At 51.3% G+C, this 21,955-nt stretch overlaps 7 protein-coding genes across 7 annotated transcripts; 4 read left to right on the plus strand and 3 right to left on the minus strand.

Moving 5' to 3' along the window:
• Positions 1–183: 183 nt before the first annotated feature.
• Positions 184–893, minus strand: AYO21_06871 (hypothetical protein; the record flags this gene model as incomplete). Its single annotated transcript, XM_022656830.1, has 3 exons — positions 184–217; positions 273–694; positions 843–893. The coding sequence occupies 3 exons, from the start codon at positions 891–893 to the stop codon at positions 184–186; spliced, it is 507 nt and encodes a 168-aa protein (XP_022510792.1).
• Positions 894–1,629: 736 nt separating this feature from the next.
• Positions 1,630–3,392, plus strand: AYO21_06872 (hypothetical protein; the record flags this gene model as incomplete). The annotated part of the gene is made up of 6 exons (XM_022656831.1): positions 1,630–1,750; positions 1,808–1,981; positions 2,053–2,283; positions 2,336–2,648; positions 2,725–3,233; positions 3,292–3,392. The coding sequence occupies 6 exons, from the start codon at positions 1,630–1,632 to the stop codon at positions 3,390–3,392; spliced, it is 1,449 nt and encodes a 482-aa protein (XP_022510793.1).
• Positions 3,393–4,298: 906 nt separating this feature from the next.
• Positions 4,299–6,133, minus strand: AYO21_06873 (hypothetical protein; the record flags this gene model as incomplete). The annotated part of the gene is made up of 5 exons (XM_022656832.1): positions 4,299–4,665; positions 4,816–4,976; positions 5,058–5,905; positions 5,955–6,027; positions 6,104–6,133. 5 exons carry the CDS (start codon positions 6,131–6,133, stop codon positions 4,299–4,301), a joined length of 1,479 nt encoding a protein of 492 aa, XP_022510794.1.
• A 1,831-nt stretch (positions 6,134–7,964) lies between these two features.
• AYO21_06874 (hypothetical protein) lies at positions 7,965–9,539 on the minus strand (the record flags this gene model as incomplete). Its single annotated transcript, XM_022656833.1, has 3 exons — positions 7,965–8,092; positions 8,138–8,310; positions 8,386–9,539. The coding sequence occupies 3 exons, from the start codon at positions 9,537–9,539 to the stop codon at positions 7,965–7,967; spliced, it is 1,455 nt and encodes a 484-aa protein (XP_022510795.1).
• A 2,930-nt stretch (positions 9,540–12,469) lies between these two features.
• On the plus strand, positions 12,470–15,888 carry AYO21_06875 (hypothetical protein; the record flags this gene model as incomplete). The annotated part of the gene is made up of 2 exons (XM_022656834.1): positions 12,470–12,575; positions 12,629–15,888. The coding sequence occupies 2 exons, from the start codon at positions 12,470–12,472 to the stop codon at positions 15,886–15,888; spliced, it is 3,366 nt and encodes a 1,121-aa protein (XP_022510796.1).
• A 1,119-nt stretch (positions 15,889–17,007) lies between these two features.
• Positions 17,008–19,312, plus strand: AYO21_06876 (hypothetical protein; the record flags this gene model as incomplete). Its single annotated transcript, XM_022656835.1, has 7 exons — positions 17,008–17,530; positions 17,855–17,965; positions 18,017–18,155; positions 18,222–18,447; positions 18,507–18,791; positions 18,847–19,089; positions 19,145–19,312. The coding sequence occupies 7 exons, from the start codon at positions 17,008–17,010 to the stop codon at positions 19,310–19,312; spliced, it is 1,695 nt and encodes a 564-aa protein (XP_022510797.1).
• A 1,022-nt stretch (positions 19,313–20,334) lies between these two features.
• On the plus strand, positions 20,335–21,580 carry AYO21_06877 (hypothetical protein; the record flags this gene model as incomplete). The annotated part of the gene is made up of 4 exons (XM_022656836.1): positions 20,335–20,468; positions 20,528–20,932; positions 20,991–21,063; positions 21,134–21,580. 4 exons carry the CDS (start codon positions 20,335–20,337, stop codon positions 21,578–21,580), a joined length of 1,059 nt encoding a protein of 352 aa, XP_022510798.1.
• Positions 21,581–21,955: the final 375 nt, after the last annotated feature.

Below are 21,955 nucleotides of genomic sequence, written 5' to 3' on the forward strand. Positions count from 1 at the left end.
GCAGCGAGGAGATCAAAAAGAGGATATCATATTTGCGAGACCAAAGAAATATGGCACCCAAAGGCTTGCACGCCAGAAGCGCGCCGCCACCGTCAATCGAGTAGAGAAGTCGCGCCGAAATCTAGACAATTCCTTCCACCACCGCCGCCATGGGAGAGTCGTTCAAACTGAGCCAGTTGCGGCCTATTTCGGAGGGTACTTGTTCTCAAGGAGCCACCTAGAAGGCGTGTCAGTTTACCAATAACAAAGATCAGAGAAGGCGTCAATCTTACTTGCTGCCAAAATAATCCGCGACAGCGAAAGCGCCTACTCCAGCGGCCACAGATCCAGCAAGCTGCCAGTCCAATTTGCCCTCCGTATGCTTCTGATAGGCTCCATAGCCAATAGCAATAGTGGCAATGCCCCAGATGATGGCATTACCAACGACAACAGGATTGTCCCTATTTTCGCTCAACTTTTGTCCATCCTTCTTCATCTCGTCCTTGAACTGCTTGCCCTTGCTAGCAGCTTTCTTCTTGGCACTTGCGGCATTGTCTGAGAATTCCTGCCTTGCTGCGCGAGCCTTGTCCTCCAGTTCGTGCTCGATCCGTTCGGCCTGCGTCTCAGTCTTGATGGCTTGTTCTTGGAAATCCGATTTGACTGAGCTGACGTGCGGCGAGTCGACGTCGATCAAGCTTGCAACTTCCGACTCGGACTGAGAGAGGGAGGGAACAGGTGGAGCACGCCTAGTTGATACCACATTAGCGGATTGGAAATATGCTCGCAGGCATGGCCAGGAACGTACGCCTATAGAGGGATTAGCTAGGCATTCTGGTGTGGTTGGGAATGGGAGCTTGACTGACCTCTTCTGGGGATTGTTTGGGCCCTTTGGCAGCAACATCGGCGTAACTCATCTTGCCAATCGCGTGGATGACAGTGCAGCTCTCAAGGAAGGACAGGGGATGAGCTTCGAAGGGGCGGCGGACGCAAGAGAAGGATTTTCGCACAAAAGTGACAACAGAGGTGAATGATGAGAACGGAGCAAAGGAGCCAAAGCTTTCTCTCACTGCTGTTTCCCGGTTTCAACCTGGCGAGCTGGGAGTGTGGAGGGTGGCACTTGGGTGGAATGGGTATGACGAAAGAGGTTGCGGATCAGATGATGATTGGCTCACGGGCGCAGTTGCAGCATGTGATTTCGAAATGGCATGGGAGATCAGGACACTGTGGCTGGTGTGACTTGTTTAGGTCAGCGTTCCATTGCCAGTGGCTGGTAAGGAGTGGCTGTCTCTATGGCTTGGCACCGGCCAACTCCCGATCCACTCCGGGCCCCTGCAATCAACTCCTGGTATCCTGACCTCAACCATCTCTGTCATCATGATCGCTATCCAATCCTGCCCCTGCAAGGAGACTGCTACGCACTATGCCTTTCCACCTTCCTCTTCTGGCAGAAGGGGCTTTGATAGATAATGCGATGGGCGACAAGAGTGTTGTCGGTAATATCCTTGCCAACTAGAGCCATTTAATCTTTACATCGCCTGCTTGACGTCTCCGCCCATTCTATGGTCATGACAGCTACGACTCACCGGAGAGTCGACCGTCCTCATCGGAAGTAGTAATAGCTGACACCATAGAATCATCGCGCGTCGAACAATGTCGAGCTACGAGAAGAAGTTTGAGTACAGAGGTCCGGCAGATGAGATCATCGAGCCGGAAGGACTGTCCACTGCTCGGTCGCGAGATCTCGTTGATGGCGCACCCGCTGGTTACCATGGTACGTTCTACACTGAACTAGGTAGAAGAAATGTGTGCGCCTTGCTGACGGCACTAGATCGAGACGTCTTTGGCAACGAGGAAGGTGCTGATATCAAATACAAAACCTTATCATGGCCTCTCGTCGCCGTTCTCATGATCGCTGAGATCGTCAGTAATGGCATGCTCTCCTTACCAGCAGCGACGGCGGTGGTCGGCATCGTGCCAGGAGTGGTCCTGATCATCTTTCTTGGTAAGATAGCCCGAGGTCTCTGGGCATCGTGAAGCCTGAAACTCGCGTGTCTGATTGCAACCTCGTTACAGGGGTCTTTGCGCTCTACACCTCTCTGGTGCTGATAGACTTCAAAATCAACCACCCCGAGGTTCACAATATGGGTGATGCCGGGAGGATCCTTGGTGGGCCGTTGCTGCGCGAAATTCTCTCCGCTGGTACCGTCATCTTCGCCGTCTGCGCAACTGGATCACAGCTACTTGCTGGACAGATTGCCTTGGGGGTATTATCGGACAACAAGCTCTGTCTGATGTGGTATACTGGTGTGTTTTGCTGCGTCGTGATCTTGTCTATTATCACTAGCTGACAAGCCAGGAATCTTTGCAATTCCAACCCTTATACTCTCGTTTCCTCGAACACTGGACCAGCTCTCCTGGCTCTGTATTCCATCATGCATCTGCATTTTGGTTGCCGGTGTCGTAGGTATGGGCGCAGCTGGGGGGAATCCCGCTCCCGATCGACACGTCGACGTCGCTCGTTCGGCCAGCTTCTACAATGCCTTTGTGTCTATCACGAATCCTGTGTTCGCCTACGCCGGGCATTTCATGTTTTTCATCCTGATCTCGGAGATGAAGCGGCCGGCTGATGCCAAAAAGGCAGCGTGGGTGTTGCAGGTTTTTGCCACTGCGTGAGTAAAGAGCCGTTCCATACCCGGGATGGATATGAGGCTGACTGTAAGCCGTCGATGGCGGAATGCTCTTCAGGTTCTACACCGTCTTCACCATCGTCATGTACGTGTATTTAGGGCCGTCAGTCCAGTCGCCGGCCTTTTCATCCCTCCCCACCAAATGGGCCAAAGCCACGTACGGCATCGCTCTCCCCAACTTCCTGATCGCAGGGTCGTTGTACTCTCACACCGCTGCCAAACTGTTCTTCATTCGCTTCTTCCGCAAATCTCGACATCATCTGCACAAGCATACCATCCTGGGCTGGACCACGTGGACCACGCTCATCATCCTTGCCAACGGCGCTGCATTTGTGTTGGCGGTGGGAGTCCCCATATTCGCGTACCTCGTGAGTATCGCGGCGAGTCTGTTCGCGAGTTGGTACACCTATGGGATTGCCGGTGCATTCTGGTTGTACGATGCCTATCACGGGCTGGATAAGGGGAGAGTCAAGGGCGTTTATGGGATGAGGGCCTGGACCGGGAGTCCAATCAAAGCAACCATCAACGCGGCGACGTTTGCCGCAGGCGCCTTCATCTGCGTTGCCGGTACGTATTTCCCCCCATGCTGTTCTCGTTGAGCACAGAACTCTGGAGAAGTAGACAGCTAACATTCTCGCACCACCTCTCCCAGGAACGTACGTATCCATCAAACTCATCGTCGACGCCTACAATAGCGGCACGGTCGGGGAACCTTTTGCCTGCTAACAGCGACAATCTGCTCCAATCCGTCCATCGACCCATGTCCATATCCATGTCCATATCCGTTCTTCAAGGCTGATTCTCGACCCAGCAAGCCCAGTTTTTCCCGCTTGCTTTTCGTTAATCCTGAAATCGAGGGGTGGCCTTTGTCACGAGTTACAAATCTACAGTCTATAGTTTCCAGTCTCCAGTATCTAGTCTAGAAAGATCCTCCATCTACGTCATGTTATATAGAAAACATAGATGGAATATATCATTGCGGCACTCAGCCACCCACCTGCCCATCTACTCGCCTATCAACCTCGCAACCTACCCACCTATCAATTGAGTCTAGGACATCTATCCACGTTCTTGGTGGGTTAGTTAGTCACTTCAGTCGTATATTGTATCGTATCTGGCAGGAAAGCAAAGTGAATACGGTAGGATGAGTAAATCCAGCCTACCTAGGTAGGGAAGTCGTCACTCGAGGAGGAACAGGTACGTATCGGTGTGAGAGACAAGGGGCCCTCAGTAAACAACAAAAACAATAACAGAGGAAGCAGCAGGCGCTGTAGTATTAAAAATAAGACGACCTTCAAGATAGTTTGGAGAGAAGAGTACACTGGCTAGAGGTGTGTTCCCCTTGCCCTACGAGTGGTGGGGGTATTCTGCTACGTAGGTATGCACTTGAACTAGACTGCCTACATCATATCTTCTCTCTAGAGCATAATATTCATTCGTCTTGTCTCAAAGCGACGGTGCCAATGGCTCTAGGACCCGTCGCTGATTTCTCATCCTCATTTCCCTGTCCGGGCTCATGGTTTCAAACGTGTTTCCGCGTCGCGGTGCCTCTTCTGTTCCTCGCGATGCTTCTCTGGGGATCCCGCGTCTTCGTCTTTATTAGACCATATTTCCCACAGCTCAGCAAAAGTCTCAAGGCAAGGGCAATCCGGTCATCGTGACCTTTGGAATCTCCCCCGCGGTCAGCTCCCTCCGGTTACTGCCAGCATCGAGCTCCTTGACGACAGTCCCGTCGCGCGAGCCAAAGTTCTTGCCCTTGGCCTCGCCGACCACGTCCTCCGGCACGCCCTCGCTGACGCTGTCATGGTGCTTGGCCGTGCTGCCCTTGGGTCTCCAGGTCGATACGGCAGGGATGTCGGCCTTGAAGCGCTCGACCTCGGTGCCGTATGCCTTGGGTGTGAGTTTCATCAGCGTGTGTAATGGTACTTCCATCCAAGGCGATTTCTCCTGAGGGATTTCCATGAAGTACGCAAATATGCATCGCACGATGGCCTGGTGACTGTATCGCCCCCAAGAGTTGTCAGCATAACGGGATTCTCGGAGGGAAAGGGGGAAAAACAAGAAGCATAAGACCGCCTCTGCACAAACGGGAAAGGTATTGCCAGTTTGATCGCAAAATCAGACCGAAAGTGCTCCAAGATGAACGTACGTGATGATAATGATGTTCTCGCTTCGTTCCAATTCCATGATGATGGGCTCCAGACGGATAACCACGTCACGGTAGGACTCGCCTCCGCGATACCGGTAGTTGTACTTGTCGTCATCGCGAGCTTGAAAGTCCTCAGGGTACTTCTCGGCAATTTGCTGGTACTGTACACACGGAAGAGATTCATTAGTGCCTAAGAAAGAATGGATGGAGGGTGCATGTGGTGTCGGAAAGATTCAGCTTACCGTCATCCCATCACAAACCCCACTATCCAGCTCATCGAGCGCCTTCCATTGTAATTTCTCCCAGCCAAGTTCCTTCTGTAGATGTTGTGCAGTCTGGCTTGTTCTCTTTAAAGTCGAGGTCCATATCGTCAAAGGAGCATCCTTGGGCAGCCCAGAACGCTTGACGAGCTCGGGCAGCATCCTCGCATATCGTTCACCACGCTCCGATAAGTTGGCATCGCCACCGATCTTGCCCTCGAGGTTGTATTCTGACTCGCCATGTCTAGATAGCCAAATGCTGCGTGGCTTGATGTGCAGATTGGTGAGGTAGTACACAAGGCGCGATTGCAAGTAGTCCTGGATCAGGTTGATCACCACACGTGCCCCAATATTAATGATTTTCACGTAGGTGAGGTGTTTCTCTGATTCATCTATTGTTTGGTAGACTTTCTCGTAGTTCCGGATACGGTTGCGGAAATCTTTGGCGGCCACCTCTGGATCCTGGCCGATATAATCTGGTGATGTCGTCTTGACCTCGAGGATGTTGGCCATGATGAGATCTTCATCGTCGCATTTGCTTTCGACGAAGAGATGAAGAAGGTTGGCCTCCACGATTTTGTCGTGAATCCATTTCCGTCGCGACTTGGTGGAATTTGTTGCGTCAAGGATGGCAACCTTATTGTTCTTGTCCTTGAACCACATAAGCATGTCAGCCACGGCGGCCTCAGCTGCGGCGCGGCGAGCTTTCTCGCCTTCGGCGTTATTGACATCGAAGAATTTGGCATCGGGATGGGGATTGTCAGTCCGCCTGTATTTGCCGACGTTGAATACCTCGGCGTTGACCGACGTCCATCGAAGATATCTCTTGACTGAGCCACGTTAGCACTCAAGGCCCAATCTAGAGATGGTTAGATAAACCTTTGCCAGCGATCAGACTCTTGCCTCGAGCTGGCAAGCCCACCATAACCACCACAATCTGCGTGACCTCGGACTACATCAATGTCAGTTGGTGTATGACCAATCACACAAACCGAACAAAACAAAATGGCGCATGAGCGACGTCATACTCGATCGCTTTCAGGGATGCAAAACCCCATACTCAATAACGACGTGAATGGCACAAAGCAGAAGCTGGGTTGAGGCAAAAATTCGCTCCGGTTGGTGCAGGACCAGGGGGTAGAGGTCGCATGTGTTGAGCAAGCAGGTTTGTCCCGTGGCTCGTGCCCTCAGCGTAGGGAAAGTCTCAAGAGGAAAATGCGGGCGTGCTCACGTCTTGGCCCATCTCAGCAATATGTTGGCCGGGAGGATCAGAGATAGGTTGAATCTGTGGTGGTGGTGATGGATCTCGCTCCGAGAAATAAAGTGAGATCTCTGCCGCAGGTCGATTACGGGGCTCGCCGCACGCGTTAACGGAGGGATCTTTGATTGAATGCCCCGGCAAGACCAAGAATAACGCTCACGCCAAAACCGTCACAGGCAGGTGCAAACTGCAACTTTTCGAGAATCAGACCACGTCTCATTCGGGCTAGATTGGTGGTTCGCAGAGGGGAAGGCGGCTGGTCGCGTGGTGATGGCTTGATGGACGTGAAGTTCGTTGTGCGGCCTTTGGGATTTTCTTCGGCTCAACACAATTTTCTCTGGTTGCTGGCTCGCTGGTTCACGGGGCATCATGTCCGCTCGGAAAATTCAGGAATGCCCTTCTCAGCGGCGGGGAAATTGTCTGCAGATCTGCTTCCTTCTCCACAGCAGGACCTTCTCTTCTCGGCTTACTCCATGCAGAAAGCCAAAGCGGTGGGTGGGCGACACATAGGTAATGGTCGGTTCACCGGATGCCTACATTCCCAGGCCTAAGAGTGTCGAGCCTCATCCCCCTTCCAACGGGGTAGGTTGCCTCGGCTGTCAAGTCGGAGGTATTCCTTCGAGGATAGAGGAATGTTGACCATCACATGGCGTTTCCATCCATCAGAGGCCACGAGATAGAATATGCAAAGCCTGATTCAAGAGAAAACTCGACCAAATGCAAAGAAAGTTTCATCCACTCACTTCAGAAGTCTGCAGCACCCGATTCAAAGAACTCCTGCTCAACATAGCCAATGGACTGGATTGAACGAAACTCATGGCTGACTTGAGGAGCGGTGAGTTGTGCCCGCAATGGGCTTACGGCGTTGTTGTGGAAAAGCGTAGCAGAGGTGACTGGATGAATCTAATGAGCAGTATGCAGCAACAGTGTCCTCATCTTTTGAAGCTCTTAAAGTCTCATGATCTCCGCTATCGATCCGTTTGGAGGTAGGTAGTTCGGTGTGGAAAGGGCGGTGGCCCAAGTGGCCAGGCAGTCAGTCAAATTCGGTTGCCGACAGGGTGAGTGTTTGTTACTGTAACCTGTTTGGCAGAAGATGGCGGCGATCGGTGGGAAGAAGCGCAGAGGAAGGTGATGTGATGCGAACGGAAGATAGCTCAGGCCGATTGTCTTCCAGTTTGATGATGCTGGTGCTGGTGCTGGTGTTTTGGGAATGGCACTTTTTTTTACGAGTGGGACAATGATTCCTTATCGCAGCGCAGCGGCACCTTATCGGCGGCAACGAAGAAGCTTTACTTCGCAGCAACACAATGGGACAGTTATGAAGCAGAATAAAAAGAATGAGCCCTGAGTATGAGCGAGGGACATATCATGCCTACTTGAAACGCTGTTATGCTGCCAACGAAGGTCGATCGATAGCGAGATTATCCTTGAGCCAGGATAACCGACTGCAACAACACACACGGATGCACTTCAGCACCTCCCACTCAGCGCCCTGTCCTTTTCCTATACTCGTACTCCAAGGGTGTCTTCATCCTGCATTCTCCCTCTTGACAACCTGACAACACTCGGCGGGGCGCCAAATCCCTCCTGTTTTTGCTTCATAGCTCGTCGCATCGAGCCCACCCCCCTCAAGCCCACGCCTTGTGAAGCAAGCTTCCTGCAAAGAGGAATTCCATATCTGCCCGTCGACAATCGTAGCCGTCGACCTCCTGCACCGTCGTCCTCTTCAAAACCCCTCTGTCCATTCTCACTTGTCCTGCGCATGAATCACAGAGGACCAACCCGCAACCTTTCCCCTTACCATCGTTCAGCTTCCTCAAGTACTTATCCACCCTCTGGTCCGCACAGCAGCTCCACAACGCCGCATTCGAACACAATGAGCACGTGGGGTACACCCCGTGTCTGAGCGCTGGTCCTTGGGGATAGCTGTCGCCAGTCAACTGTGTGATGTACTTCCGATGGAGCTCTTCAGATCTATGTGCGAAACGACGCATTGAATGGACTTTGCATCGAGAAATATGGAGTCGCTTTAAAGAACAGTTGACGCACATGCGTGTTGCTTCTTTGCCCTTAGCCCGATGCCCATTGCCCATCTCTTGAAGCTCTGGCTGTTCCATGAATTGGATGACCTCGACAGAGATCACACCATATCCAAAGATCCCATATCTGAAGTCCTCACAAAAGTGGCATGGCTTATTCAACGATTCAAGATACTTGAAATTGATCGGATGAGCCCACGGAGTACTTATTGTGAAGGTGCGAAACGTGGATTCTTCGTTCTGCGGAGATGCTTCTGGCGAAGATCGAGGCGAGTCTAGGACGATTGGGTTTTCCCTAGAAAGCCCGGCCAGGATGTCCCGAGCTTGTTGGATCTCTACAGCTGCTGCTCGAATAATTTGGATCGGCGTTGGCTGAGCAGGAGCAGAAGGGCAGTGAGAGGTGGCGGTGGGCCGGTTGACCAAGGTATCTCCAGTCCTTGCCTCCTTTGGAAGGCTGCGCTCAACAGAAGCTGCAGCTTCAATTTGACCTTGTTCGCAAGTTAAACGGCTGGTATTCGCATAGCAGACCTTGCTGGGATTCTTGGATTCTGTCGGTCCCTCAGATCTTAACGAAACATTCCTATTTCTCTTGAAACCGCTGCGATTTGTTCCTCCACAAATTTTATCACTCTCTTGGTCTCGAGTTTCTAAGGTAATCCCGTCCCACACGGGACCGAGTTGTACACTACCCTTAGAAACTCCTTCTCTCAAGTCGCCATCTGCACCTGACCTGGTCCCAGAACCAGTGCCTTCTTTGTTGGCAATGTCACTTAGCAGGGCTCTGCCAGCACTGGATGTGAGCTTGAGCGTGACTAGAGATCGGCAAGACCCATCGCGAGCTTCCGGGGAGGATGCTGGCTTTGTTGGCCTAGCTTCATGTTTGATTCGTTTCGCTTTTGGGATTTTGCGAACTGGAAGCCGACGTTTTTTGGCTGTGGTGGGACAGTATTCATCAGACGAATCATCATCATACCATGATATAGCTTGCGCAAAGTTCCCGGCGGAGTTGACCCGTCGGAATTGGTAATCCTCGCGAAGATGACGTTCCTGAGTATGGCGTGTGGATATCAAACGTAGGGAAGCCCGATGATAGACGTCGAGGGCACGCTGAAGCCTCGCCTTTGAGTAGACCCTCTTGGGTCGAGTCCCTGTTCTGGAGCCCATGCTGATGCTGACAGAGAGGGACCGAGTTGAAGTGAGAGCAGGGCAAAAGTAAAACAAGGGCAAATCAGAGTGAAATTAAAAATAAGAGATCGTAAAGTGAAATCCGCCAATCTAGGATGATGCGAAAAAGAGAGAAAAGAGGTGATCACATATTGTATTTGTCGCAGACACCTAGCTACTAAGTGATATTCTGCATATGGAAAAGTCAGCCGAGTCCATGCTTGCAAACATAGACACCATGGAAATTGCAAATATTCAGATCTAAGCCTTGTCACAGGCGGTGGTCGTCAAAACATAAGCTACGTTGACCGTCGTGAATTGTAGAATAAATCATCATGATACAAAGCACTGGAGAAAAGAATATGTAACTCACATGAGAAAGATCTATCCACGCAAACCTGGCCAAAATCTCTGTTAGAACCACACCGAACGGATCGAGGAGTAGAATGTTGGTGTGGATACGAGTCAGGCTGGACCAGTCTCGTCTTCATCAACCTGGGTTGACTTGGACATATGCTTGTCTTTTGGAATGTGTCGATTCATCATATGAAGGAGGGTAGAGGTTGTCTAGAGCCGTGAACATACTTGCAATGCAACACCTGATCTGACGAAGGCTCGATTGTTAGCATTACACTATCAAGACGTGGGAGAAGGTGGTAGATAGAGACGAAGGTCAGGAAATGCATGAATGGTTGTTTGAGTTTATCTGCATCAGAGTACTGGATAAGACTCGTCATCTAGAAAGTTCATCATGGAAAAGGCGGGCGTGAAGGGGAAAAAAGACCTACTCAGCCGCCCAGTATACTTCCAGCTCTCCTGTTCGAGATCGGGACAATCAGTTCGAGTTGCGAAAGACGTATATGATTGGTAAGGAGATGAGGCAAATCAGTGGGCGAGGTTTTCTAGGCCTGCCACAATGGGGCATTTCCATCAAATCCAGCGGTTTTGTAGCCGTTGTCGGAGCCCAGTGCCATTCATCAAGGATGCCACTTTGTTTTGGAGGTGGGAGTACCAACCCTACCTTCCGATACCTGTCTTCGAACATAAGTCAGCCAACTTCCTCAAAAGACCTTGACTTGTAAGAGTTGTGGGTGGAATTGAAGGATCAGATATAGCCATTTTGTTATCTTCCACGGCTTGAAAGCCTCTGCCGGTAATTTCCAGCGTATATTATTTCAAAACAGTCATCATGGTAGATTGGAGCGCCAGGTTGAGGGGTTCAACGTACCGGATGCTCAGAGTTGTGGGCGAGGAGGGCGGGTGATCAGCGAGGAGCAATTCCTATGGTTGATGTCAGATATAGGACTCTCAATGAAGCGGCAGCTGTGACATGGAAATCCTGCATGATCAGACTGACGTGCGTTGCGATACTGAGTTTCATTTCCAGAAGGATCAAAGACTCTAGTTTGTTACGGTATGCAGATTCATCATTGAGCCAGGAATGACAACTGAGAAAGACTCACTGTGTAGCTTCATTTGTTCCTCCTTTTTGCTTCCGATGTCCTTATTGTGTGTAGCGTCATCTCGGACGACGGGAACTGTCTGGTGAAGGGGAGGCTAGATGAGCGGCCTCAATTTGAGTCTCATGAGGAGTAGGTTAAAGGCATAGTGTTAGCACCAACGACAATACCGACGCTTATAGCATTTTCCGCGTGAGCACCTTGCTCACGGGTGAGCGTGCTGCATCATCTCAGCAAAAGTCAGATAATTTCACAGATCTCAAGAAAATTAATTAAGAGGTGAGGTTCGTGTTGTGGAAGATACCACTCGGATTTGAAGCATGACAATTTTATTTTTTTTGGTTGCACCAAATTTGAAACGCGTAGTGGTTCTTGACAAAACCAGCAGGTTAAGCGAAGGAGACTTTAGGGGCAGCCAGATTCCCCGGCTTGTCAACAAAGCTGAAGTTATGGGCGGGACGGTTGTGCCTAACTGCTCGCGTCCTACCGTAGGTGTTCCTCCTCCCCTTGCGTTATAGCTGATGCTATTTTCTCTCCGCCCACTTGCCATTCAGCATATTCCGGGCTCCATTGGTCGATCCTAGGTACGCGAGGCTTACCCGCCATCCCGCTTCCGCTCTGGGTTCCTGCACATTTGTTCGCATTAGCACCAGTCAGCGTCGAATATTCCCAACTCAGGCCACCCAATGCCCGAGTTATTCTCCGGCCACATGCCCTATAGACAGCTTAAGCGATCATGGTTCTAGGCTTGGCTTGCAGCCCTCAGGGCAAAGAATAGCAACAAAACGTCTGCCACTCGACTTGTCCCCACTTCCGTAATCGCCCTCAATGCCTTCGCCTCTTTCGCCTTCGTCCAAGATCAGGTTGTGGATATCTCATTGTTTCCGTGCTCATTTATATTTTTCCATTTTCATCGACGGAGGAGTTTGATGTGATGTCGAGTCGGTGAATGGAAAGACCCGTCGTCCGCTGATGTCAGTTGGATGCGAGGCCTACGACGAATATGCGCAAATGTGACATGAACCGTGTGGGCGCTTAACCCACCAATCTCAATTTGGCGGTTGGGCAAGACTGTTTCTTCACAATATGTCCTTGTATGTGTGCCTCCAAAGCAGTGGTTCTATGTCACAGTCTAGAGCTCTGAGGCGGACAGGCTAACAACATCTCAAAAGCCGATCATTGCCTGCGGCTGAACACGCCCAGGCTCAATATCAACAATCCCCAAGAACTCCTACCGTCATTATTCCTCTCCCACCACCGCCGCCGTTGAGAGATGGCCAGCCCACGGCCTCTCCAGTTCGTCTCAGCCATGTCCCCCTCCCACCGCCATTGAACATCAACATTGTTTCTGCGCGCGGTCTGCCATCGCCAGGGCCCCTCTCCGCACCGTTGCTTTACGGACCCTTCTCTTCGACATATACAAATTCGCCTATCCCAAGTCCGCAAAGTGCTATACCGATGGCTGCAAGAATGCCGGCAAACTACAATGTGCCCTATGACCCTAGAGAGTGGGTGGGGGGGAGTCGACGAACATCGTTCGGGTCAGACAGTCGAAATCCAGGCTCACAAGCAGAAGGTATATCAATGTTTCGTGGGCAAAGAGAAGTGTCTAACCCTGTGTACCTACAGAAGGGCATACCAATCCACCTCCGCCATATTCGACTGCCGCTGCCGCTGCCGCGATAGGTGTTGCTGTCCGTGAAGCCACCAGTGCTGGGTCAACCATATCACCTGCAGACTCGACGTTTACAGCTCCTGGAAATCAGTCCCAGATAAACACCCCGACTAGCACTGCCGGAGTGTTGTCGCCACTTAATCAAGGCTCTCATTCTCTAGGTGATAGTTGCCAGACCGTTAGCGATACAAGTGGATTGAAGTATTTCAGTCCGCCAGGGCGATCTGCTGGTTTCGACCACCACCAGAGCCGCGTGAGTATTCCCTCGCAGCAGCTTGGATCACGGCCAAACTCTACTGTGGGTGTCTCAAGACATCCTACGGGGACCACTTTATCAATAAATACCGTGGCCGCACAACAAAAGCTACCTCTATATCCACCACTTGATGGCAACCTTGGACAAGTCCCGGCTGCGCCAGCATCGAGAAGAGCCGCATCCGCGGATGCCTGTTCTTCCCAACCGTCGTCAGTTCAGAATCAAGAGGGGTCTTCATCGAGATCATCTTCCAAGCAGAGAAGCTGGGTTCCGGGGATGCCATTACCTGGTCCGCCTCCGGGGCCACCACCTTCAGCCTCAAGATCACACAGTGCAGGATCGGGTCGAACTCTTGCTCAACCACAGGCCACTGGAGTCAACAGTCGATCAGGTCATCGCGCCCCATTGCATGCGCCTCTGCTTAGTCCTATGCCTCCTACACCTGCAAATTGGAGGGATGAATCTTCTCATCGATCCAGCTCCAGAACGCCGATGCCGCTACATATTGAGACGACAAACCTCGACCGTGAGGACTTTGCACCCACAGGTTTGACCAGGAGTGCTGCTCTCCGTGTTTCTTCTGCTAAGGGTCTGCTGGAACGTCGGAAGCAACGTCGAAGTCTTCACGAGGGTCAATTGTCCGATTTCAGTGCCTTGACCATAGACACTGACCCTTGGTTCAGCAGTTTGAGTCCAACTGGTATCAGTCCTGAACACTCACCAACATTGGGCACATTGGCCTTGGAACAAGACTCCCCGGAAACTGCCCGAAGAGGTTTGCGGACCAGTAGCAGGACCAGGAGTCGGCTCCGGGGCGGCGATGCTGAATACCAACCCCTTGATTCCCCGTTTCCTCCAGCCCTGTCGAGGAGGAGTAGCCGAACACGAACGCCACTTGTCCTGCCAAAGTCGTTGCCTACACCACCACTGAGTCAAAAGAACCCCACTTCTGCGCACAGCGTTCTCCCTTCGACAGCGTCTTCAGTGTCCGAACTCGCCCAAGTCGAATACGATCTCTTTATGCAAGAAGCTTCGCGGCGACATCAACATTTCCTCGTAAAGGAGAGCCAAGCAAACTCTGAGTTTGAGAAATTGCAACTCTTCATGGAATACATCGTCGAGGAGTCAATGATCCGGCGGCAGCGCTGTCCAACTCCGTTTGCAGATGGGACCTTCAACCCGGAGGAAGCCACGCAGCGGCTTTTTAGTGAGCTTGGGACGAACGGTCCTACTGACACATGTGCTGCCACGCCAGGCAGAATGCGATCACCTATGCACGGGATTCGGGCCGATCCAACCCAGCGTGCGGAAATGTGGTCGAAAGAGTACCGCCCGGAACTCTCACCGATTGCCAGTATGAGCAATGACGAACTCAGTTCCCGTGGTCGAACTGCCAGCCGATGGTGGCAGTCACAAACTGGCTCGGAAACTGACGGCGTAACAGGTAAGATGAAAAGATCCAAACGAGAATCCAAGTACATGGGTCTCTCGGCCCTGTCAATGCAGGAAGTCCTGTCTGAAGCCGCTACACCCACCAATATCAGTGACGTACAAGGCTCGACAGAGGGCTATCCTGATGAGAAGACCCGTCCGGAGGCATTTGGCGTTTACGAGGATCTCGAAGGTCTACCGCTCCAGGCAATGGCTCCAACAATTCCGTTTCCTCCAGAGGGGCTCGATATTTCACGATTCGTTACCCTGCCTCCACCATACCCACGGCACTACCCTGCTGTCAACAATAGTCATCCAAAGCTGGCCACCTATCGCAGGATCGTGCGGACACTCAGCGACTTGAGTGAGTTACAGAATAGAAGATCTCGACATAATTTAAGCGTAGAGGCTTTGAGGGCAGAACACAAGCGCAAGATCGCCGAAGGACAGAAAAACTTTCGGACAAATATCTCGGCGCAGATTAACGAGGGAAGTATCACGTATGCCGAAGCCGCCGAAGCCGAGCAAGCCCTCAAAATGGAGGAGAACCTGTCGGAGAAAGGGTGCCTCCAAGCAGAGTTCGACACGTTGCAGGACGTGGTGATCAACCCAATGCACGAAATGCTCCACAATCGTGCAACACAGCTCAGTGCCCACATGACTGCACTGACCGAGCAATTGGCCGCAGACATGCAGGCCTCGGACCTGGATCGACCACAACAAGAGGGGGATGCCATGCCCGAAATTTTGGAATATTTAACACAGTTGAAGTGGTTATTTGAGACGCGCGAAACCGTCCATAAAGAACTGTTCGACCTCCTCACCGCCCGGAACGACAAGTACAAAGCCATTGTGCTTCTGCCTTATCATCAAGTCAGCAATTACGAAAAGATTCGAGATACGGAAGATTTCTTCAAGCGCGACAGTGCTGAGCGACACAAAACCTTTTATGAAGAAGCACTAGTACGATACCAGAGCTTTGTCGACCTTGTTGCAGAACATGTTCGAGACGAAGTCCAACTTCAATCGTCTGCATTCTGGGACATCGCGCCGGGGCTGCTGGACCTGATCCACAAGATTCCCGATGACTTGGATCGACCCGGTGCCCTTGCAATCCCTGATGCTGAATACGCCGAGAACCCCGAATACCGCCGGTTTCCACAACAATACCTTTTCACATTGCTTGATCACGCAGAGAGATCGACATATCAATTTATAGAATCTCAAAGCAATCTCCACTGTCTGCTCCACGAAGTCAAGGTGGGCCTGATAGCAGCAACTTGTCGAGCTGCTGAAGCCAGGCGAGCACGTGCCGAGTTGGATGGACCCGAACCCGGAGAAGATCCCCAGAAGATTCGAGATGAGCAAGAGAAGACGGCCACGGCAGAATTGAAGCAGCAAGTGGCAATGATTGAGGAGCAATGGCTCGAAGCACTAGGAAGTGCCCTACAAGGCAAGAAAGGACAGGTCAAAATGTTTTTGGAAAGTGTTGGTGGATGGGATGAATCTATACAGGCGACCGAGTAGTATGAGAGAGATCTTGTTCATGGGAAGACTGTCGGCAATGACATTTGAGATGACCACAATTGAGCGGAACAAAGTTCGAACAGCTATGAATAATGAAGGAATGAACAGGGACACGATGTATATACAATGGACCGGGCCTTTTTTCCGTGTTGTACTCCAGACGGCCTAGCTGTGCAATGGCAGCTAAACTTGGATACTTCGGGCAACTCTTGTGATCCTTCTTCAATGTCTGTCGATATGAGTACTGATGTTTACTAAGGTTATTGGTCATTCCGTGGCCTCGAAGGGTTGGGTAGTGTTTGATCCCTCTTACTCTACATCGTCTAGCTTTTAAGGCTACACGTTACCAATCCCTCGTGAACGATAGGGTTCCACATGGGGTCTGTGCTACGGAGGCTTTTTGGAGAATGTGGGTTTCTTCAACAACAGCTGTACCATCTGTCAACGCGCGAGAGGGCTCTTGGTGGCAGTGGGTGGTAGATGGGGAGAGGAGAGCGGAGCCCCAGTCGAAGTCGAGGAAGGCTGCCAAGCCCATGATCGCCAAGATCGGCGTCGGAGCCTCTTTTTCCACTTCTACTTCGTCTTGATAGAGAAGTCGGATCTCGATCAACGTCACATTATCCATATCACCCACGTTGCATCCTAAAAAAACTCCGAGTTAGCACGGATGATCGGCTTGCCGTTCTGACGTCTTAGCATGCAAGCGACTAGTCACAACCTCGGTGTCGATCAGGTCAAGGGGCCCTGATATGTTCTGTCTATCGGTTGGGACGGCATTGGACAACTCCACGACCCAGTTGCTGCCTCAAACCGGACTCCAAGTGGGTGTTTCATATAAGTATTGGTCTATCTGTGGCCTAACGTACACGATGACGTCGCCTGTTGATCATGGTGATACCCATACCGCTTTACCGTCAATAGTTCAGCAAGGACTAGAGCGTGCCTGAAGATGCGGCCTGTGACAAGATATACAAGAATGTCTTGACTTCTCTTGACATGTCTGGCCGAGACTGCTTATTTTTTCTCCTAGGCACTATAGGTGGTACCTTCTTCTAGTCCCCTTTCCTGAACCGGTTTTTTGCCAGAAGCCTGGACTTTCATTACTCACATTAGGTCAACATGGCTGAACCAGAAAAAGTTCCCTATGACAGGCGATCTGGTGACAGTGAGCGTACTGCCACTAATATCGAGAATGCCCCTCCCCGCAAGAGGTCCTTCGCGGACGTCGACATGAGCAAACTGAGCGCCGCATTTGAGAATCCGCTCTCTAACACCCCCAAGGAGAAACTCCTAGAGGATGTCGAGCTCTTCTGCCGAGATAATAACCTCATGGAGTATATCGATTCATTTCGCAAAGGCGCTTTGGTGGCCCAATCTCCAAACGCCATTGACAATATCGCCGAGTTGTCGTCTGAAGACCGAGAAGTGCTTCAGCGAGAGCACACGCATCGCTGGTCTCAGCCATTCACCCTCTATTGGCTGGTTGTCATGTGTTCGCTAGCAGCTGCTGTGCAGGGCATGGACGAGACAGTAAACAACGGTGCCCAAGCTCTTTATCTCAAACAACTCAACATCACCACCAAGCGGTTCAGCCAAGGTATGGTTGATAACTTGACCGGACTGGTTGTTGGTGCACCGTATCGTAAGTACCCTGCTCCCCACCACAAAAACACCGAAGAAGAACTCTTGCGACATGAAAGAGGTTGATATGCCAGAAGCTAACAGATTTTCCAGTATGCTGTGCAGTTCTCGGTTGCTGGCTCACGGAGCCGTGTAACAGGATCCTTGCCCGTCGAGGCACCATCTTCATTTCCTGTTTCATTGCTGCCGTGGCCTCGGTTTGGGAAGGGGTTGCTAATTCATGGGTGAATCTGTTTTTGGCACGATTTGTTTTGGGTATGTCGACCCCCGTTCAAGTTGGTTGGCTGACGCATTACCCCTTGAATTCTGCTAAGGCTTCTTCTAGGCCTTGGAATCGGTCCCAAATCTTCCACAGTGCCAGTCTACTCTGCCGAGTGTGCCCCAGCCCCGATCCGTGGCGCCTTGGTTATGATGTGGCAAATGTGGACTGCTTTCGGTAAGCCTCTCGCAAAAACGTGTAAGAATCGGCTCTCTGACGATTTCCTAGGCATCATGCTTGGAAACATCATGGGCGTGGCTTTTGGCGGGCTCGCCCCAGACCTTGGCTGGAGATTGATGCTCGGCAGCACTGTTGTCCTTCCTCTGATCGTGTGCGCCCAAGTCTATTACTGCCCAGAAAGTCCCAGGTATGGACGAGGAACCAATTCCCCAGTGACAAGAGGCCTTTCTTAACATTTTAATCCGTTGCATAGATGGTACATCCAGCACAACCGACCGGACAAGGCATTCCGATCCTTCCGACGCTTGAGGTTCACGGACCTCCAAGCCGCACGGGATACTTATTACACTTACGTTGGCGTGGAGCTTGAACGACAGGCTCACAAGGGCAAGAACTTGTTCACTCAGTTCATCGAGCTTTTCACCGTTCCGCGCAACCGACGAGCAACCTGGGCATCGTGGATCGTCATGTTCGGCCAGGTAAGACCGTCTTGTCCCTTGAGATATCATGACCATCTTGTCGCTTACGCAAACCCAAGCAATTTTGCGGAGTTAACGTGATCGCGTACTACTCGACAACGATTTTTTTGTCCAGCTCATATTCCGTTTCAGCCGCTCTGTTAGCATCAATGGGTACGGGTATCCTGAATTGGGTCTTTGCGCTGCCTGCCGTGTTTACCATTGATCGATGGGGACGCCGCAACTTGCTACTCTTCACGTTCCCCTTTTTGGCGATCTTCTTACTCTGGACGGGCTTCAGCTTTTGGTTTGACGACAAGAAAACCAAGGTGGCTATGGTGACGACAGGGATGTACTTGTTTGAGGTGAGTGAAGTGGTTTTCTAGGAGGGCAATAGATGTTCTGACAGGTATTTCGCAGGTCTTCTACTCGCCTGGGGAAGGCCCTGTACCATTTACCTACTCGGCAGAGGCATTTCCTGTGCACGTTCGAGATGTGGGAATGAGTTTCGCGACGGCCACCACATGGTGCTTCAACTTCATTCTCAGCTTCTCCTGGCCTCATCTGTTGACGGCTTTCAAGCCTCAAGGCGCATTCGCGTGGTATGGCGCATGGTGTATCATTTTGTGGTTCTTGATACTCCTATTTGTTCCCGAAACCAAAGTATGTTTGACTGAATATACACTGACATCGTACGTCATGCTGACTCGTTCTCCAGGCTCTTACACTCGAAGAACTAGATCAAGTGTTCAGTGTCAGCACTCGTAAGCATATGAGTTATCAGTTGAAGAACGCTGCCTGGCATTTCCGCGTCTGGGTTTTGAGACAGAAATTGGAGCCGTTGCCACCGTTCTACCATCGAGCAGAGAAGCTGAACGAGGCATGACGCATGAAATCATTCATGTCTTTGACAATTGTACTAATGAGGGGTTGGCTGAATAAGAATTACGAGACCTGGATTCCTTTCTGGGGCCAGATGTGTTGTCGCTGCCGAACGATTATCCGGAGAAAGCCTGGGGCAAGCATGAAATGTGTCGATTTGCTGGGCAGGGAGTAGATGGGGTTGGGGCTGAACTGGATGGGAGACCTTGCTGTCGCCTCTTTCCGAAACTGCCCGACGGCGGTTGCTCGGGGTGATGTTTCCCGAGACCCCGAGCGGATTAGGACGATTGTAAAAGTCTGCAACCTTCTTGGAATGACATAGCCACTTAATATTGGGAAGAACTTTAACCACGGCGTGAACCGTACCATGAGAAAAGAGAATTTCCAATGTCTTCAGTGTGCACCGTGATGCGAACGCAGCCTCGCCCCTCTATGTGATATCACGTGCCTCCAGCGACCGGCGGCCCGCCGGAAGAAGTCGGGACGAAGATCCCTCGGCTGCCGTCAGTTTCCAACGCAAAGCGCAGTTTTGCCCCTCCATCCCTCCACCCATTCAACCACATCCCTTACTGCATTTTCCAACGTCTCCCATTTGTAAGGGAATTGACTCGGATCGCTTGTTTGATGCGGAGAAGCCTCCTTTGCCCAATGCCCACTGTCATCATCTCCCGCATAGCGGGCCACCAGAGCCAAACGTTCATGTTGACAATGCTTTGCCCTGCTGCCACCACTTCAAACCACCCGATATGGGGCTTCCGGAATTGACAGCAGCTCCTTAAAACCACTGGCTTGTCCTGCGATATCTGGCCTCTGTCTTTTCTCTTTAATATCTATTTCCCTCTGGTCTCTTCTCGTCGCCAGTTTTAGGTTTCTGCATCCCCGGTTTTCATTGTCCGTGTTCTTGACGTCTGTCTTCCATTCTACCGAGGGCCAATATACCCATCGCGTGCCCTACACACCCTTCCACTGCTCAGATTTGAAGACACCTTCTCCATACCCAGAAATTGTAAAGAAAAAGGCTGCAACATGGCTACCAATGGAGATAGCAATGGCCAGTCGACCGGTACTGGCGAGGAGAAAATCAACACAGACATCATCACTCTCACCAGATTCCTGACGGAAGAGCAGACAAAACACAAGGAGGCCACCGGCGACTTTACGTCAGTTTCGATCCCTCTCCCACATAGTATTACAGAGCTGACATTGCTTGTGCTTGCAGATTGCTTTGCCATGCCCTTCAGTTCTCCTTCAAGTCAATTGCCTATTATATCCGACGTGCCACGTTGATCAATCTCACCGGCCTTGCTGGTTCTTCCAATACGACAGGCGATGATCAGAAAAAGCTCGACGTGATTGGCAATGACCTCTTTGTGGCTGCCATGCGAGGTTCTGGAAAGGTCAGGGCGCTGGTCTCGGAAGAGGAGGAGGATGTGATATACTTTGATGACAGCAAGGATGCCAGATATGTTGTGGCATGTGACCCCATCGACGGATCGAGCAATTTGGATGCAGGTGTCAGTGTAGGGACCATTTTTGGGATCATGAAGCTGCCAGACAGTGTTGTTGGCAAAAAACCCGCCCCAGAGGATCTCCTCATGCCGGGTACTGAATTGCTTGCTGCTGGGTAAGTCGGAAATGGAACTGCGGCGATGTTGAGGAATGGGACAATCTGACGGAAGCAGGTTCACCATGTACGGCGCCTCTGCGCAACTCGTCATCACTATGAAAGGCGGCTCGGTCAATGGATTCACCCTGGTAAGGAAGCTTATTTCGTTGCTTCATGCAGTTAATCAACCCATCCCGTATTGACATGATCGATGTTTAGGACAACGCCCTGGGAGAATTCATCCTCACACACCCCAACATGCGCATCCCCAAGAAGCGAGCCATCTACTCTGTGAACGAAGGAAACTCCCTTTACTGGGGCGACAAAACCAAGGCGTACTTCGAATCGCTCAAATACCCCACCGAAAAGGGCGGCAAACCCTACAGCTCTCGTTACATTGGATCCATGGTCGCCGATGCATATCGCACTTTGCTGTATGGAGGTATCTTCGCATATCCAGCAGATAAGAAGTCCCCCAAGGGCAAGCTAAGGATTCTATACGAGTGTGCTCCTATGGCACTAGTCATGGAGAATGCAGGTGGCATGGCAGTAAACAGCAACATGGACAGGATGCTGGAGGTGAAACCCGAAGGTATCCACGATCGAAGTGGGATTTTCATGGGCAGCAAAGAAGAGATGGAGAAGGTTATTGCAGCGCACAAGTAGGACATGGCAGACCACGCAGGTGTGTGAGATGTCAAGTTCAAGAGGCAGAATGGGACCGGGGCCGACAACGACATAACGGAGTTGTTGAGTGGAAATCGATTGACAAACATGGAATGGATTTGGTTTTAGGGTATATGTTTCGACCTACCATGCAGCGCGTTATCTACGAAATGAACAAATCGACACTCAATATGCACTCGTTTGTTCTTCGCCTAGTTGCTTTCACGCTTGTGTCGGGCCTAAAAGAGAGAACCCTCACTAGCGAACGCAGAAGACCAGTATCTTATTAATATCAAGAACACACCTGGGTTACCTACTGGTAGGATATTAGGTCGGTCTCAAGATGTGGGATTTCCTTTGCAGTTTGCCAACCAC

This window comes from Fonsecaea monophora (assembly GCF_001642475.1).
Source record: "Fonsecaea monophora strain CBS 269.37 chromosome Unknown Scaff50, whole genome shotgun sequence".
In the NCBI taxonomy this organism is placed as follows: Eukaryota; Fungi; Ascomycota; class Eurotiomycetes; order Chaetothyriales; family Herpotrichiellaceae; genus Fonsecaea; species Fonsecaea monophora.